The sequence below is a fragment of the Protopterus annectens genome, chromosome 4.part1 (assembly GCF_019279795.1).
Source record: "Protopterus annectens isolate FY-2018-M chromosome 4.part1, PAN1.0, whole genome shotgun sequence".
NCBI classification, from domain to species: domain Eukaryota; kingdom Metazoa; phylum Chordata; order Ceratodontiformes; family Protopteridae; genus Protopterus; species Protopterus annectens.
In genome coordinates this window covers 109,186,291-109,205,908 of record NC_056734.1, presented here as the reverse complement: position 1 = coordinate 109,205,908, position 19,618 = coordinate 109,186,291, and the positions used below count along the sequence as shown (strand labels likewise).

The window sequence follows — 19,618 nt, the reverse complement described above, 5'->3', positions numbered from 1 at the left end:
GTACAATCTTGCTAGGGGAAGCATAGGAATGGTGGCTGCCATGTAGCCCAGAAGTCTCAGATACTGTCTAGCTGTCAGTTCTGATGCTTGGAGGGTGCAATGTAGGTGGTCTGTGTGGGGAAACTACCTTGTCTGGAGGGAGTTAGGCCTTCATAGGTTCATAGGTTCATACTAGGCTATCTGCCCGAGGGCATTTACAAGCCTAGCCCATAGTTTTGTGGCTTACGCCACCCCTTTAGTATGGGGAACTATACCCATTATTTTGCTGTGCCTCTGTTGAGCAGTGACACTGAGGTAATCCCTGGGGTATATCTGCGATCTCCCATCCATTGGTCAAGATTTCTCTTGAACAAGGCCAGCGAGGTGCTCTGCCTCACATATACCGGGATTTTATTCCACAGCATAGGGAGTCTTTGGGTGATGAATCTATCCCTCCAGCGCGTCCTATTAATAGCCGTGTCGAGGTTTAAGTCTCCGCCCTTGTGGCTCTGACGGATCTAGATTTTTGAGGTGAAGCATATTCATCAAATCTGGGTTTGACATGGCCTTGTATGTTAGGCAAAGGTCACCTCTGAGCAAGCGGTGCGACTGAATAGAGCTGGAGTTCTTTCAGTCGGGCAGCATAGGACAGATGTTTGAGACCCTTTATCCTTTTGGTGAGGAACTTTGTGGCCTCTCCAGCTGCTGCAAGTGTCGGGTCAGATACATTCGAATGGGGCATTGTACTCAATCATTGGTCTGATGAGTGATGAGTATAGGGAGACTATGACCTCCCTTGATCTAGATGAGAATCCCTTCATGATAAGGTGGGCAATGTAGAAGGTCTTCCTAACTACTTTAGCTACATGGGTGTCGAATGACAGACTACTATCAACCTGGGTCCCCAGGTCCCTGATAACTTCTTCTATGCTCAGTGGATTGCCACCTATTTGGTAGCTAGGGTAACCTTGTTTTTCGAAGGGTATGACTATGCATTTTTGGCATTTAACTTTAGGCCATGGCTCTGGCACCAGTTATCCGTTTCTGTGAGACCCTTCTGAAGGATATCTGTGTCAGATGTGTTTTCTACTATGGCGCAGTTTGCAGTCATCTGCAAACTTTGTCAGCCATAACCCTCCTGTGTTTGCTTGTACTTGGAAAAGTAGATGCCAAACAAGAGTGGGCCCAGGACTGAGCCCTGTGGTACACCACTTGTGACAGGCTTTGAGTCTGACATGGCGCCAGCAACTCTGACCCTGTGGGTTCTGTCACTCAGCCAGTTTGCAACCCATCTTGTGATGTACGGGTTAACATTTAAGCTGATGAGTTTTTCAATGATACCCGAGTGGGGTATTGTATCAAGGCCTTCGCCAGATCGAGGTAGGCTGTATGGACTGCCTTTCCCTCATCAATGGCTTTGGTGACTGTTTCAAAAAGTCAACCAAGTTTAGAAGGCATGATCTGCCTTTGACAAAGCCAAACTGGGATGGATCCAAAGTCTGCAAATTCCCTATGTCTTTATTTATGAGGTCCATTATGATCCTCTCCATGGCTTTGCAGATAAGGCTTGTCAAGCTAATGGGCCGGTAATTTCCAGGGTCGGTGGAGGCACCGCCTTTGTGAAGTGGGACCACAGTTGCAGTGCGCCACTCCCTGGGTACGTATCCAGAGGTAAGACTATGATTAAACAGCTGTCCTAGCTGTGGGTTTAATTCCTCGTTGAGTTCGTGGAGCACACAGCCGGGACACCATCAGGTCCCATGGATGCTGTGTTTTTGCTTTGGAGAGAGCAGTTCTCACTTGGGCGTTGGAGATGTTTGGGGGGCTGCAATCGCTTGGTATAGATATCTCTCCTTTTGGGGGGGATGGGGGGGAGAAGTTTGCACTGAACCTGTCAGTCAGTATGTTGGCAATGTCTGTAGGATCAGTCATCTTCACATCATTTTGAACTAGTTCTGAGCATATCTGGGAGGTTCCTCCCAGGTTTCTAACATAGCTAAAGAAGGCCTTATGATTGTCTTTTGAGTCTTCAGCTATTTTTCTCTCAAAATTTGCTTTGGATGATTTTATGAGAGCTCTTAGTTTTTTACTTATAGTGATCAAGGGTGTCTTACCTTTTAAGGATTTTGCTCTATCTTGTAGTAGCTTCCTCCTTTTGTTGTAGAGTTTGTTTATGGCTGGGGTCCACCAGACTGGACGCTTGCCTTTGGTACAAAGAGTCTTTGTTTTGCTTGGGATTGCCTTATCCATGCAGTCCTGCAGGTGCTGGTAGAAGGCATTTGTAAGTGATTCAGCGGCTTGAGTACTGTTTTCCGCCGGCTCGGGGGCCTTAAAGGAGACCACACTAGTCTTCATGAGGTCTGTGCAAATCCTGCACCCCAGGAAAACAATGTCCTGAGTGGGCTCCAGGTGAGATTTTTGGCAATTTATCTGAAGGCCTAGAGACTGCAATAGGGTCAGAAGAAACTGAGTATGAAGAGTTAAGGTCTTCTGATTGTCTGCTTGAAGTAGCAGGTCGTCCAAGTAGGGGAAAATTTGGATTCCCTGGGTCTTGCCATAGGTGATGACCAGAGCCTGACATTTTGTGAAGACCCTGGGTGCAGTGGAAAGCCGAAAGGGCAAGGCAGAAATCTGAAAATGGGATGAGCCCACTAATAATCTTGGGTATTTCCTGACTGTGGGCTTTATTGGGATGTGCAAATATGCATCCTTTATGTCCAAAGAACCCTTGAGGCAGAAGCAGGGGGAAGAGTTTGAGAAGAGTGAGCATTCTGAAGGTGGAGACCTTTCGGAAAGAGTTGAGAAGCGAGGGGTCTAGAATTGGCCTCCATGGTCCTTCCTTCCTTGGAACCAGAAAGATTCCCGAGTAAAAACCTCTTCCTTTTTCTTTTGGAGGCATTAGTTCCATGGTGCCATGGGTCAGCAGTTCTTGCAATACAGGGTGCAGCAGGGGGAGCTGATTGGTGGGTGGCTGAGAAATGCCTTTTCGTACAGGAGAGGAGATCCAAGACATAAAGCAGCCGTTCTGAATGATGGAAAGGACCCATTTGTCTGAGGTGATGTGGGACCACACAAGACAGTGAGAGGTGAGCAGACAGGGGTAGAGGGGTCGGGGGGAGAGACTGGCAGGTAGTCACACACTACCTGCCCTGTCTTGAAAGGGAGGCCTCCGGCTGGGGGCTGGAGAAGCTCTAGCCGGTGGAGCCTGCTTTCTAAGAGGTCTCCTGGTTCGAATGGGAGTCATGGGACAAGACGGTTTTCTTATGAATTGTGTCTTGGCAGGATAGTAGCTGTGGAACTTAGGAATGGGTGAGACTAGCAGGTGCTTAAGGTCCTGCATTTCCTTGCCTTTTTGTTGAAGAGACTTGAAGAGGTCAGCAAACTTACAGCCAAATAGGGCAGCTTGATCTAAGGGGGCATCAGTCAGCTTAGCCCTAAAATCATCAGGGAGAGGCTGAAGGCGTAGCCAAGAATGCCTACTTAAGGCAGAAGATGATGCAAAGGACCTAGCTGATGCTTCAGCTGCATCATAACTACACCATATGGAATGTCTGTTCACCTGAGGGGTGAGAGCTAGGAGGGAGGACAGGGAGACTTTGGCTGCACAGTCTGGGAGTATTTAGCCATGTGAATTTGGTAGTTGGTGGCCCTGAAGGCCAGAGCGGCAGAAGTGCAAATCTTCTTGCCCAGGCGCTCCATTGTCTTGCTGTGTCAGCTGGGAGAATAGTAGTAGTAGGGTAACAGTTTGGAAGCCCTGTCAGTGCAGATGGATATAGTGACAGGGTCAGCTGGAGGGCACTTCATCAGAAAAGTACAGTTTTGTACCTACCATAAATGTAGCTGTTCGAGTGTATACCCTGCTGCAGTCATCACACTTGGGTTATCCTGCCATCAGGCGGTCCCACAGTCGGCCAGAACTCCAAAGTCTTGGTCCGGCGTCAGTTGCTGTCGCTTCTTCCCTGACGTCAGAGCGCCAGGGATATATCAGAGGCATCCGACGCCATTTTCTTCAGTTTTTCTTGCCCCAGATGTATATGTGTATATATATATATATATATATATATATATATATATATATATATATACAGCTATCTTGAAAAAAATAAACAAAACCCTTAGGCACAAGCAAATAAACCCAGATAAGTTCAGCTGGTTTTAGAGGGGATGGAGGGAGGGCAACCTGGACTGCAGCAGGGTATACACTCGAACATCTACATTAATGGTAGGTACAAAACTGTACTATGTTCATCGTGTTACCCTGCTGCAGTCATCACACTTGGGTAGAATCCCAAAGCTAAGGATGGGCGGAGGAGTCAAACAGGGCTAGAGGGGGCTAGAAGGCCCTGCAAAACTGCAGTGGCGAAGCCCTCCCTGGTCTTAGAGTAAAGTGGTAAGTGATAATGTCTGGTGAAGGTGTGTACTGAACTCCCAAGTTGCAGCTTCCAGAATATCCTTGGTTGGTACCCCCCTGAGGAAGGCTGTAGATGTAGCTGTTGCCCTGGTAGAGTGGGGCCTTATGGTAGCAGGAACTGGTTTTTCATGGTGGGTGTAGCAAAAACGTAAGCAATGTCCTATCCATTTGGAAAAGGTTTCTTTTGAGATAGCCTTTCCTTGTGATGCTGTAGCATAGGATACAAGAAGCTGGTCAGATTTTCTGAAAACCTTAGTTTTATCCAAGTAGTAATGTAGCGGTCTGTGAATATCCAAGGAATGCAGGAGACTTTCACCTTTGTTCTGTGCATTTGGAAAGAAGGCGGGTAAATGGATGGTTTGATTTCGGGCCACACTGGATACCACCTTAGGCATAAAGGAGGGGTTAGTTCGTAGAGAAACCCTGTCTTGATGAAAAATGAGGAAAGGCTCTACTGCCATTAGTGCCTGAAGCTCTGAAACTCTTCTAGCTGAAGTGATTGCTAGCAGCAGGGCAGTCTTCCAGGATATAAACTTTAGGTCAGCTGAGAAAGCTGGTTCAAAAGGAGGTAGCGTGAGTTTTTTCAGAACAAAATTGAGGTCCCAAGTAGGTGTTGGTGCTCTTCTGGGAGGCCTAATGTTCTTGACCCCTCTGAGAAACTGCCTTAAGAGTGGATGTGAAAATAAGGGAGGATCCGTGTTGTAGTGAGCAGAAATAGCTGGGGCGTGGATTTTAATAGATGAAAAAGAAAGCCCTTTGTGTAACATCTCAGTTAGATATTGCAGAATCTGAGGTATGTCAGACTGAAGGGTATTTTGGCCTTTAGCTTGGTTCCAGGCGCAAAACCTTTTCCATTTGTCTGAATAGGCTTTCCTGGTGCTGGGCCTCCTGGCCTCCAGAATAACTTCCATAACAGCTTGTGAGAGAGGAGCTGGCTGGTTGCCTAGGTGATTTGCCATGAAGCCAAGTTTAAGGTTTTGAGCTGGCTGTGTAGAATCTGATTGTCTTGCTGTGTGAGCAGGTGGGTAATTTGTGGTAGAATCCATGGTGGGCCATGGGCCATATTCCTTAATAGTGGGTACCAGTGCTGGCGTGGCTAGTCTGGAGCAATGAGTATCATTCGGGGTCTCTCCATCCTGACTTTCAGTAGCACCTTTGTGAGAAGGGGTAGTGGAGGAAAGGCATATACACTGTTAGCATTTTCCAACTGAATGAGTGTGTCCACTTTCCAAGCTTGTTGGTGAAAAGTCCTTGTGCAAAACTTTGTTAGCTGATAGTTTTGAGGGCTGGCACACAGGTCTATGTCTGGGAGCCCCCACTTTTGAGTTATCATTGCGAATACTTGTGGATCCAGTTTCCATTCGTGGGGATCCATGATGTTTCTGCTTAGGTTGTCTGTCAATAAGTTCTTTTTTCCTGGCAGGAATTGAGCTTGTAATTGAACTTGGTAAGCCAGTGCTGTGTTCCACAAGGTCATTGCTTGCCTGCATAGAGGGTAGGAGTGTGTGCCCCCTTGTTTATGTACCACATTACTGTGGTGTTGTCTGTCCTTATGATAAGCTAACCTGGATGCAAGAGGTCCTTGAAGGCTGTCAGAACATTTTGTACAGCTAGTATTTCTTTTTGATGTGCAGATTCCTTTGATCTGCTGTCCATAAGCCTTGATCGCACTGTCCTGCCATGTGTGCCTCCCAGGCATAGTCCGATGCATCTGTTGTCATAGTTTGCTTGGCTGGGGGTAGGGTGAAAGGCTGACCCTTGTTGAAGTGACAAGCCTGTGACCACCACAGAAACTCCTGTTGAAGGCATGGAATGAGAATTATCATTGTTTCCAAGCTGTGACTGTGTTGAGTCCATATGCTTTTTAGGTACCATTGTAATTTCCTCATATATAGTTTTGCAAATGGTATTAGTAGTATGCAAGATGCCATGAAGCCCAAGGCCTGCAGAATTTTTCTTGCAGGGAGTTGGGTCTTTTTTGCCATTGTTCTGAAGTATTGAGTTAATTGTAGTTGTTTGTCTGGCATCAGATAAGCCATCTGGGCCGTTGTATTCAAGCTGGCACCCAGGAATGTCATAGTTTGTGAGGGCACTAGTTTTGATTTCTGTTCGTTTACTGTGTACCCTAGGCAACTTAGATGTCTTACAAAAGCCAGGTGTTGTAAGAGAATGTCCTTGCTTTCTGCTTGTATGAGACAGTCGTCCAGGTATGGGTATATTTGAATTCTCCTCTGTCTGCAGTATGCAATTACTGGTGCCAGGCATTTTGTGAAGACCCAGAGCGCAGTAGATAAGCCAAAGGGCAGTGCAGAGAATTGGCAATGGGTTGAACCTGCAATGAAACGGAGGTATCTTCTGCAATTTTGTCTGATAGGGACATGCAGGTATGCCTCCTTGAGGTCCAACATTACTAGCCAAGCTTTCTTGCCCAACATGGGAAGAAGCTGCTGTAGTGTTAGCATCTTGAATTTGGGTACTTGCAAGAAAGTGTTTAAAACTGAAAGGTCCAGAATGGGTCTCCAAGCATCGTCCTTTCTCGGGACTAGAAAGAGCCTTGAGTAAAATCCTTGGCCTTGCTCCTGTGTAGGTACCAATTGGATGGCTTTCATGTCCAAGAGAGCTGTAATTTGTTACTGTGCCTCTGCCCATTGATTTTGTGGCAGGTTTGGCATTCCTTTTATCCTTGGCAAGGTGTGGAAATGGAAGCTGTATCCGTGTGAGATATCATCTAGGACCCATTTGTCCTTTGTGACGATGCGCCAGTTGTCTGCAAAAAGTGTTAATTTTCCTCCCAAGGGAGCTGCCAAGAGGGTTTTGCTTGGCAGTTTGATGTTTAAGTCATTGTGTTTGCCTTCTAGTGGTTTGGGGCCTGTCTTCTCCTCCTTTCTGTGTTGTAGTGCCCCATTGGCGAGGTTTGTAAGGGATTTGTGCTTGTCCTCTGCCCCTTGGGTGCCTGAATTTACCCCTCTGGGGCTTGTCAGAAGTTGGAAAGGACCAATTTTTTGTTGGCCAATTTCTGCTTAAGTGTGGGGGCTGTACCTATAAGAAATCTTTGACCGTCTGCATAGATTTTGCCTTATCCTCCATTTTCTTTAAAACCTCCTCTGCTTTAACCCTAAATAAAACATCCTGCTGTAAGGGCGCATCCAGTAACTTTGCTTTAACATGATCAGGCAGAGATTGTTCCTTTAACCAAGCATGCCTACGTATAACAGACCCAGTAACAGCTGCTCTGGAGGAAGCTTCCAAGGCATCAAAACCACACTGTAAAGTATGTTTGCCCACCTGTTCAGCTGCATGCAACAGATCTTGCATTTCCTTGAGTTCAGACTGTTGAGGGAGCGTGCCCATCTTTAGTTTTATTTAAGACATAAGGAATTGCTGGTATTTAAGCATGTGAAACTGACAATTTAGTGCTCTCATAGCTAGAGTAGTAGAGGTGCAAACCTTCTCCCCCCACCTGTCTAGTGCTCTGGAGTCCCTTTCCGAAGGTACAGGATTTTTAGCCATAGAAGCCTTAGCCTCTTTGGGACCCTGTGAGATTGTCTCTGGATCAGCAGGCACGGCTTTTGTAAAAGAATTTGTGAGAGTCAGGCACTCTATAGTATCTATCTGGTTTGGCTGGAGCAGGAAGCAGAGAATCTGGATTTAAACTAGATTCTAAGAAAACATCATCTACTATGTCCAAAACAGGGGGGATAGCAAGAGGTCTGTGCTGGGGAAGTAAGAGAAAAGAACAGTTTTGTACCTACCATAAATGTAGATGTTCGAGTGCTAATACAGCTGCAGTAATCACAGATGGGTTCTCTGCCGTCTGGCGGGCCCTCGGTCGGCCGAATTCGGCATCGGTTGCTGTCGCTTTCTTTCCTGACGTCAGTGAGGCAGGGGTATATAAGACACAGCCGACGCCATCTTCTTCAGTCTTTCTTGCCCCAGATGTCAGGTGCCCCCAGTAGGAAGGCAATACATAAATTATATTTATATACATGCAATGCAATATAATCAAAAATCAGTAGTTGCAAGCAAAAATACCATAGAAGGATAACCCAATCAGGTTGTATGAAGAGGGGTTAGGCCGTAGGCCTTTACCAAGAGGGGAAGCAGGGAGGGAAAACTGTACTGCAGCTGTATTAGCACTCAAACATCTACATTTATGGTAGGTACAAAACTGTACTATGTTCATCGTGCATACAGCTGCAGTAATCACAGATGGGTAGAATCCCAAAGCTATGCACAGGGTGGTAGGCACTAGGTGGAACTGGGATGAGCCAGAATACCCTGCAACACAGCAGTGGCAAAGCCTGCTCTAGTTTTGGAATATAAAGGCAGGTGGTAGTGTTTTGTGAAGGTATGCACAGAACTCCAAGTGGCTGCCTCCAAAATGTCTTTGGTAGGAACTCCTCTGAGGAAGGCTGTAGAGGTAGCTGTGGCCCTGGTGGAGTGGGATCTGATGCCTGTAGGGACAGATTTTCCATGATAGGAGTAACAAAACCGTATGCAGTGGCCTATCCATTTTGAAATTGTCTGTTTGGTAACTGGCTTCCCTTGAGCTCCTACAGCATAGGACACAAAAGTTGTTCTGATTTCCTGAAAGGCTTTGTTCTGTCCAAATAATAACGTAGCTGTCTATGGATGTCTAAGGAGTGTAGCAGCCTTTCCCCTTTGTTTTGAGGATTGGGGTAAAAGGTAGGTAAGTGTATGGCTTGATTTAAAGCTACCCTGGATACCACTTTAGGCATAAATGACGGGTTGGTTCGAAGGGAAACCCTGTCCTGATGGAAGATGAGAAAGGGCTGCACAGCCATGAGGGCTTGTAGTTCCGAAACCCTACGAGCTGAGGTAATGGCCAGAAGGAAAGCTGTTTTCCAGGACAAATATTGCAAATCAGTTGAGGCAGCTGGTTCAAAGGGAGGCAATGTTAATTTTTCTAGAATGTAGTTAAGATCCCAGGCTGGCACTGGTTGTTTCCTTGGTGGTCTTATATTCTTAGCCCCTCTGAGGAACTGTCTTAAGAGTGGGTGAGAGAATACGGGTGGATCCGTGTTGAATTCTGCAGAAATGGCTGAGGCATGGATTTTTATGGAGGAAAATTAGTTAGCAGCTCAGCTAGATACTGTAATACCCGAGGCAAATTCAGTTTTCTAGGGTCCTGGCCTTTTTTCTCATTCCAAGAGCAGAGTAAGCCTTTCTAGTAGATGGCCTTCTGGCCTCCAAAATGACATCCTGCACCTCTTTGGGGAGTAGGGTCTGTTGTGGTGTTAAGGAATTTTCCATGCAGCGACATTGAGTGTTTTCAGCTGACTGTGAAGAGTTTTGAGTCAGCAGAAGAGGCATTAGAGGTAGGGGCCAGGGAGGAGTATGTGTTAGGCTCCTCAGGAGTGGGTACCAGTGTTGTCTTGGCCAGTCTGGAGCAATCAGTATCATCTTCGGTCTGTCTGCTCTTGCTTTCAAGAGCACCTTGGGCAGAAGAGGCAGAGGTGGGAAAGCATAAACTGTCCATGCTGTCCAACTGAATGAAAGGGCGTCCACTCTCCAGGCCTTTGGATGAAAGGTCCTTGAACAATACTTTTCCAATTGATGATTCCTGTGGGAGGCGAAGAGATCTATGTCTGGCCTCCCCCATGCTTGTATTATCTTTGTAAACACTTGAGGATGCAACCTCCATTCATGTGGATCTGTCATATTTCTGCTTAGATTGTCTGCCAGCGTGTTTTCCAAGCCTGGCAAGTACTGTGCTTGAAGTTCGATTTGCCATTCCAGAGCCAAGTTCCAAAGTGTCATGGCTAGTCTGCACAGGGGGTATGAATGAGTTCCTCCTTGTTTGTTTATGTACCACATTACTGTGGTGTTGTCTGTTCTTATCAATAATTGTCCTGGATGCAGGAGGTCCTTGAAAGCTGTAACTGCATTTATCACTGCTAGCATTTCTTTTTGATTGATTTGAAGGTGCTTTTCCTTTTGGGACCATTTGCCCTGAATGCACCTGTCTGTCATGTGCGCCCCCCAGGCGTAATCTGAGGCGTCTGTTGTGATGACTTGATTTGCTTGAGGCTTGCAGAATGGGAGACCTGTGTTTGTTTGACATGCTTGGGCCCACCATAGAAATTCCTTTTGCAAACATGGAATTATTGGTATTATTGTTTCCAAACTGTGGCTGTGTTGAGACCATAGGTTTTTTAGGTACCATTGAAGTTTCCTCATATGCAACTTTGCACATGGGATTAAAAGAATGCAAGATGCCATGAAGCCCAGAGCCTGCAGGATTTTCCTTGCAGTAAGCCTGGTACAATTTGCTAGTGTTTTGAAGTACTGAGTTAGTTGCCCCTGTTTTTCTGGCGTAAGATAGGCCATCTGGGTGTTTGTGTCCAAGTTGGCACCCAGGAAGGTTATTTTCTGAGATGGTGTTAGCCTGGATTTCTCTTTGTTGATTGTGTATCCCAGAGAATTCAGTAACTGTATTGCATAAGCCAGATGTTCCAGAAGTATGTGCTTGCTGTCCGCTTGGATCAGGCAGTCGTCCAAATAAGGGTAAATCTGTATCCCTTGAAGTCTGCAGTAGGCAATTACTGATGCCAGGCATTTCGTGAATACTCTGGGCGCAGTAGATAAGCCAAAGGGCAATGCAGAGAATTGATAGTGGATTGAACCTGCACGAAATCTAAGGTATCTTCTGCAGCTTTGTCTGATTGGGACATGCAGGTATGCCTCCTTAAGGTCCAGTATTACCAGCCAAAACTCCTTGCCCAGCATGGGAAGAAGCTGCTGTAATGTGAGCATTTTGAATTTTGGTACGAGTAAGAATGTGTTTAGGATGGATAAGTCCAAAATGGGTCTCCAGTCGGTTCCTTTCCTTGGTACCAGAAATAGCCTGGAATAAAAACCTTGACCTTGTTCGTGAGTAGGTACCTCTTGAATAGCTTTCAAGTCTATGAGCTTTGAAATTTGTAGTTGTGCCTCTGCCCTTTGATTGTGTGGCAGGTTTGGCATGCCTCTCATTTTTGGGAGAGTGTGAAAATGAAATCTGTAGCCTCTGTTTATAACGTCCAGGATCCATTTGTCTGTGGTGACAATATGCCAATTTCTTGTAAATAATGCCAGCTTTCCTCCCAAGGGTGCTACCAGCTGAGACTTGCTTGGCATGGAAAGGAGGAAGTCATTGGGTTTGTTTCCTGTATTGTTGTGCACTGTCTTCGCCACCTCTTGGTGCTGGAGTTTGCCATTGCCTGCCTCTATATGATCCTTGTGATTGTCCTCTGCCCTTGTGCCTGTATCTACCTCTTTGGGACTTGTCCGTGGCTGGAAAGGACCAGTTTTTAGAAGGCCAATTTCTGCTAAAACGTGGTGGTTGAACCTGTAGAAAAGCTTTGACAGTTTGCATAGATTTGGCTTTTTCTTCCATTTTTCGTAGTATCTCCTCAGCATTAGTACCAAATAGCACATCCTTTTGTAAAGGAGCATCTAGTAGTTTAGCTTTCACATGATCAGGCAAGGTTTGTTCCCTAAGCCATGCACGTCTACGAATGACTGATCCTGTAACAGCAGCTCTACTTGAGGCCTCTAGGGCATCATAGCCACATTGTAAGGTGCGTTTACCCACTTGTTCTGCACTATGCATCATATCCTGCAACTCCTTCAAATCTGGTTGTTCAGGTTGAGACATTTTATTTCTTAATTGTGATAACAGAAACTGCTGATATTTAAGGATATGAAACTGACAATTTAAGGCCCTCATGGCTAGGGTGGCTGAGGTATATACCTTTTTTTCCCACCTTTCTAAGGATCTTGACTCTCTTTCGGAAGGTAGTGGATTCTTAGCAGTAGAGGCCTTCACTCCCTTGGGGCCTTGAGAAATGGTTTCAGGGTCAGCATTATGGCTTTTGTAAAGAAATTGGTGAGAGTTAGGAACTCTGTAGTACCTATCAGGCTTGACTGGGGCAGGAGGCAGGGAATCCAGATTAAGGCAAGCCTCCGAATAAACATCATCAAGTACGTCCAAGACAGGAGGTATCGCCAGAGGTCTGTGTTGAGGTAAAAGAAATTCCCTAAGTCTTTTCTTGGAATCAGAATAGTCTTGGCCTTCCCAATGGAAGTGTTCCCTCAAGGTGTGCAAGGTTTCCCCAAAAGAAAAATCCTCAGGAGGAGATACAGAAGGAATGGACTGCTCTGCATCAGAATCTTCAAATGGGGAGTAAGAGTGTTCCTCTACATCAGAATGTTCTGAAAAAATGGAGCCCTGGTCAGAAGAGGGAGAATCTTCCTCCACTCTGGGTCTCTTGTCTGGAGGGGGTTGGGAACCCCTGATGAGTAATTAAATCCTCAGCCATTTTAAGCATCTGCTTTTTAGGCATGGGGCCTGGGGATGGGCCCTGTGCAACAGGCCTCTTGGGATTCCTGGCTGATTTGGACTTAGTAAAGGCCTTAATGGAAAAGGAAGAAGAGGGTCTAAAGACACCATGGGTGGAAGTGGACCTGTCCACATTAGGAGGCTCAACGCTCACAGTGGCTTCGGTGGTTGTAGTCTGGGTATGGGCCGAGGTACCTGCGGTCTCGGGTTCAGAAGACACCGCCAAAAAAGTGTCGTCGGTAGTCAGGGACTGCATAGGCGTCTCACTGAAAACCGGACCACGTGTAGCCGGTTTTGGCGTTGTGTCGGTGGGGACCACGGACCTCGCGTGTCAGTCCTTGTCCTTGCGGTTTTTTGGACAAAATGGTAGTCGGAGTCTCCGACGACATTTTATAATCAAAGGCTTTACCAAAAAGGTGTTGGGCGAACTCCGCCCGACGCTTAATAGTGCGTTTATTGAAAGTAGCGCAAAAGCGACAGCCCGAGACGTCGTGGTCTGGGCCTAAACAAGGTATGCAGAGGGAATGGAAATCCTTATGCGGTATTTGCTTCCCACAAGAAATACAATTGTTAACTTTTTCTGACATCAGTCTGAGGCAAGAAAAGTTTCCCCAACGGGGTACTTAGCTTTAATGAAGACTTCGGTTTCCAATTTTTCGTAAATTCAGGAGCTGGCCGACCAGCACATGCGAACTGCTTCTGCTTCAGGCACCGCGCGGCAAAAAAGACTGAAGAAGATGGTGTCGGCTGTGTCTTATATACCCCTGCCTCACTGACGTCAGGAAAGAAAGCGACAGCAACCGACGCCGGACCTAGACTTTGGAATTCGGCCGACCGAGGACCCGCCTGACGGCAGAGAACCCATCTGTGATTACTGCAGCTATATGCACGATGAACATCTCCCGGAGCCTTTTCTTTGAGTCAGAGTAGCCCTGACCTTCCCAGTGGAAATGTTCCCTCATGGTGTGTAAGGTTTCCCCAAAGGAGTAGTCTTCAGGGGGAGAAGCTGAGGGAATTGAGTCTTCAGTATCAGAATCTTCATAAGGGGGAAAGGGGTAATCCTGTTCCTCAGAGGAGTCTGAGGAAACAGACACCTGATCAGAGGAGGCATAATCCTCCTCTTGTCTAGGCCTTTTGTCGGGGGGGGGGGGGGGGGGCCTGATTAAAGAAATCAAATCTTCAGCCATTTTAAGCATCTGTTTCTTAGGCATAGGGCCTTGACCTGTAGACTGAAGTGTAGGCTTTTTTGGTTTTAGGAGTCTTAAGCTTAGCATGAGATTTTATGGTGAGGGTAGTCGGTCTGAAGACACCTTCAGAAACCGAAGGTGTTTCTGCAGCAACGGTTTCCCCTACTGCGATGTCGTCGGTTGGGCCTAAGGAAAAAGGCTGCGTCGGCCTAGAAATCTCTGCTGGGGAATCCGATGCGGCCTGGGGATCCAATTCAACGGTAGCCAGGGGCTGCGTAGGCGCCTCACTGAAAACCGGAGAACCGGCGACCGGCGACCGGGCCAGCCGAGGCCTCGGAGTCTGGCTTGGATCTAGGCTGCCTGTCCCTATCCTTGCATTTTTTTACGCACGCCGGTAGTCGGTTGCTCCGACGGCATAGTGTAATTAAATTTTCTACCTAAGTAGTGTCGTGCGAAATCAATGCGATGCTTTTTAGCTCGCTTATTGAACCTAGCACAAAACCGACAACCAGTGACGTTGTGGTCTGGGCCTAGGCAAGGTATACAAAAAGAATGAAAATCCTTATGAGGTATTTGCTTCCCACAAGAAATGCAATTGTTAACTTTTTCTGACATCGGACTGTGGCAAGAAAAGGTTCCCCAACGGGGTACTTAGCTTTGAAGACTTCGGACTGAAACTCGATTCGAAAATCTCAGGTGTCGTCCGACCGGCACTTGTGAACTGCTTCTGTTTCGGGCACCGCGCGGTAAGAAAGACTGAAGAAAATGGTGTCGGATGCCTCTGATATACCCCTGGCACTCTGACGATAGGGAAGAAGCGACAGTAACCAACGCTGGACCAAGACTTTGGAATTCTGGCCGACTGCAGGACCGCCTGACGGCAGGATAACCCAAGTGTGATGACTGCAGCAGGGTAACACGATGAACATCTTCTCTGTTTCTGGGACTTTGCACAGCTTATCAGCCCTGCGTGGAGCTGGAGGCTGGGAATCAGGGTTGAGGGATGCTGCAGAAAAAGTCATCCAGAAAGGCCGGCAAAATAGGAGGCACAGCTGAAGGGCTGGGGGTGTCCATCTGTATGTCATAGAACCTCTTCTGTACTTCAGTCCTGATAGTGGATTCCCACTAAGTGGTCTTTCATTTTACTAATACTCTCTCTGAAGGTAAAATCCTCTGCTGGTGAGTCAGGGTCAATGGACTCTTCTTCAGAGGAGCCATAGCCCAGTGGAGAGGAAATCTGTAAAACGTAGGAATCAATGTCCTCTCAGGAGGAGTCTGAAAGTTCCCATTCGTCTCTCCTGGTAGAGTCCGAGGTCAGAGGCCTAGGGATCAGGAGTGGAGGGACAGTAGTAGGCCTTCCTACCGAAGTCAGGCGTAGGGCCCATAACAGCATTGAAGAGACTCTGGCTAAAGGCTTGCCAATCTGGTGTGGTTTCAGCTGGTGGAAAGAGATGCTTTGTCTTTTGTTTTTTCTTTAGTGGTCTAGCTGGTGTCTGGGTAGGAGAAGGCCTTGGGTCAGAGGGGTGGATGGGATTAGCGGAATCCGATGTAACCACTAAGAAATCTGCCCCCCCCCCCCCCCCAGTCTGGAACAGATGCCGGTAGTGCCTCTACGGATGTGCCATCTGCTCGAGATTGAGTGGCTTCCTCAAAGGTACCTGCTTTATCTTGTAAGGCAGAAGCGGATTCCACTGCCAGGTCGATGTTCGGCACACACTGAGGTACGGTTGCTAGAGATGCAGCGGAAGGAGGCTGCATGGACTTGGGTCTCTTCTTTGGCGGTTCTACTGGGGCATCAGAAGCATCTTCCATCCCTAATGCAAGAACTGCTGGTTCTCAAGATAAAGGTTGAAACCCTGCAATCTACAACAAAGGGTCTTGGGGACGAACGCTTGGTAAATAGGACAGGACTCGTGGTCCTGTTCTTTTCCCAGGCAAAAAAGGCACTGATAATGAGTGCCCTTGTGGGGAATCTGCCGGCCACACTTGCCCCTTCCGGATGACATGAACAAACTATAATTAAATTAAAGGATGACTGAAAGAATCCCCAACGGGGTACTTATCGGATTTTTTCAAACTGATGTCCGCGAATAGGAGGAACACCTGGCGTACAACTGATGGCTGAAAAGTTCTGAGGGCTGGTGCGTACGGACGTCACTTTTATGGCCCACGTTCCTGTTGCCACATCAGACGCCCGATGCACCCTGAGGGACTGAAAAACTTTGGAATATTGTCCCGACATACATGAAAGGATGAAGGGTAAAGCCACTTGTAGAATACTGCAACACTGGAATAGAAGGACATATAGCAAACCTACTGGCTGACAAATTCAGATCCAACTTTACTCCTCTCTCTCCCCATACATCGTCCCAGAAGAAACACCATCAAATGTAAGAGCCCCCTGCTGTCACTAGGGAACAGGTCCTTAATGTTCACTGTAAGGCCAAGAACACTACATCAATGGCACCGGACAATACACCAGGACACCTTTTAAATAGCATGAAACAATTTATAAGGTTCTCCGGAATTGCTATTTAACTGTAACCTCCAAACAAGCTTCATGCCTCATGAATGGAGAACAGCAACAGTCATCCTTCCACACAAAGGTCAGCCATCTACAGACCCATTAGTCTCACTAGTCTCATATGCAAAGCCATGGAAAGAAATATCATGGTAATGATCAATAATGACAAAGGAAGGATACCATAACTCATCAGAGATTTGGGATGCATGGATTAAAAAGGACATTGTGGTAGTTAGCTTAGTAAACACCTATGAACCTAACAGGGATGGGGGAGAAACAGCAGATGAACCATACAAGCACTGATAGAGATGCACAGGCATTCCAGCACAAAGTCTAGCAATAATATTTTTTGATATAGTGTGCGGCTAGGGCATGCAATATAATTAATAGTAAGCAATATACAGATTACCAAAATTACAGGGGTGAAGGGGGGATTATCTTTCACATGTGCTGTACCTGCATAAACAATACACAAGATTTTTAGACTTTTTTCTTTAGCTTTTTTATCTGAAGATGCATCACAATCAACAGCAACATGGTCATCCATTTGTAAAACATTACCTGTTTCCTCAAATCACCATGTTTTGGAGGCTTCAGTTTATCCATCCAGTCTGCTCGTAATTCATCTACATAGGTCTGCATTCTGGATTTCAGGGACTCATACTGCCAGATGGCAGCAGTGCTAAAAGCACAACCTGTAAACTATACAAAATTAAGAAAAAAATTAAATAATCCCCAGTGCTGTTATATAACTGTAACAATATATTTTAGCCAACTGCTGTCGGACATTAAAAAAAAGCAGACAGGAGCACAAATATTGCCACTTTGCTGAATGTGTCCAGATCAGATGAATGAATTAACACAAAAGTAGAAGCAACAGTAAAATAATCACTGCTTTTTGTCTCTCACACACACACACACACACTGCGATTAAGTATGAGCTGTGTGTACACACACAAAGGTCCTTGCAACTGCTGCTACTGCAGTAACTTTGGCTTGCTAACTGCTGGCTTTTTGTAAATGGTGGCTAGAAGTAAAGGATTTCAGTCACAACAGATTTTGTGCCATGAAGACTGCACTTAAAAAAACATGGCTGTTTTGAACATTATGTCACTCCTTTGGAACATCAAGTGTTCAGTGGTTCATGCATTTACTAGGCACATTTTCTAACAAACATTAACACAAAAGTACAGCTGAGTACCTACCATAAATGTAGATGTTCGAGTGTATTCACTGTTGCAGTCATTACACTTGGGTTATCCTGCTGGCAGGCTACCCGCAGTTGGCCTGAATTCCAAAGTCCTGGTCCGGCATCAGTTGCTGTCGTCTCTTCCCTGACGTCAGTGCGTCAGGGGTACAAAAGATGCAGCAGACGCCATTTTCTTCAGTTTTTCTTGCCTCAGATGTCAGGTGCCCCCAAAAGGGTAGGCTAAAAATTATGCCAATAAAAAAGCATGCACTAACATAAACATTACCTTCATCTACAAGCAAATACACCACATAGGTTGTATAGAATAGAGAAGTACAGATAAGTCCCAGCAATGACAGGGGGATGGTGGGAGGGTAACCTGGACTGCAACAGTGAATACACTCAAACATCTACATTTATGGTAGGTACACAAATGTACTATGTTCATCGGGTTTCACTGTTGCAGTCATTACACTTTAGTTGAATCCCAAAGCTGAGGTTGGGTGGCTGGGCCTAAATAGAATTAGGAGTGGCTATGAGGCCCTGCAGAACTGCAGTGGCAATGCCTGCTCTGGATTTAGAGTAAAGAGATAAGTGGAAGTGCTTTGTAAAAGTGTGCACTGAACTCCAAGTTGCAGCCTCCAAAATATCCTTGGTTGGTACTCCTCTGAGGAAGGCTGCTGCTCTGGTTGAATGTGGCCTAATGCCCTTAGGCACTGATTTGCCATGTTGTGAATAGCAGAAACAAATGCAGTGGCCTATCCATTTTGAAATAGTCTGCTTTGAAATAGCTTTTCCTTGCGATCCTGCAGCATATGCCACTAAAAGTTGCTCAGTCTTTCTGAAAGGTTTAGTTTTGTCCAAGTAGAAGCGTAGCTGTCTGTGTATGTCCAAAGAATGCAGAAGTCTCTCCCCTTTATTCTGTGGGTTTGGAAAAAAGGTAGGCAAATGAATGGTTTGGTTAAGAGCCACACTGGACACTACCTTAGGCATATATGTTGGGGTTGTCCTTAGAGAAACCCTGTCTGGATGGAAAATAATAAAAGGTTCCACAGCCATTAATACCTATAACTATGAGACTCTTCTTGCTGAAGTTATTGCTACGAGCAGAGCTGTTTTCCATGATAAAAATTTTATCTCAGTTGTATTGGCTGGCTAAAAGGAGGCAGTGTGAGCTTTTCCAAGACAAAATTGAGGTCCCATGCAGGTATTGGTGCTCTCCTTGGAGGTCTTAAGTTTTTGGCCCCTCTGAGGTACTGCCTTAGCAGTGGATGTGAAAAAATAGGTGGGTCTGTATTGTAATGAGCTGAAATGGCAGAGGCATGGATCTTAATTGATGAGAAGGATAGGCCTTTGTCCAGCATCTCAGTTAGGTATTGTAAAATCTGAGGAATACTTTGTACAAGCGTGTCAATTCCTTGTGCCTGGTTCCAAGCACAGAATCTCTTCCATTTTTCTGCATACGATTTTTCTGGTGCTGTGCCTCCTGGCCTCCAAAATAACATCCATAACTGCTTTAGAAGAGGTGTGTTCTGAGTGGTTATATTGTCCGCCAAGCAGCCAGATTTAGGGTTCTGAGTTGGCTGTGCAGGATCCGACTGCTTTGTTGGGTCAGTATATGAAGAATTTGAGGTAAAGTCCAGGCTGGACCTTGAGACAAGCTCTTTAGGATTGGATACCAGTTCTGGCGTGGCCAGTCTGGGACAATCAGTATAATTTTTGGCTTCTCTTGTCTGACCTTTAGGAGTACCTTGGGGAGGAGAGGCAGAGGAGGAAAGGCATATACTGTAAGGGTTTTCCAGCTGAATGATAGAGCACCCACTTTCCATGCTTGTTTGTGATAAGTCCTTGTGCAGAATCTCTGTAGCTGGCAGTTGTGAGGGGAGGCAAATAGATCTATGTCTGGGCATCCCCATTTCCTTGTTATCATGCTGAGGACTTGTGGATCTAGTTTCCACTCATGAGGGTCCATGAGGTTTCTGCT

General features: G+C 46.2%; 1 protein-coding gene across 1 annotated transcript in view; it reads right to left on the bottom strand.

Moving 5' to 3' along the window:
* The window catches only part of PARL (presenilin associated rhomboid like), a 1,565,180-nt gene that overhangs the window by 1,044,214 nt on the left and 501,348 nt on the right, over positions 1-19,618 (bottom strand). The window contains exon 3 of the mRNA XM_044070014.1: positions 17,007-17,147. Within this exon, the coding sequence (XP_043925949.1) occupies positions 17,007-17,147 (141 nt within the window). The remainder of the gene's footprint in view (positions 1-17,006; positions 17,148-19,618) is intronic.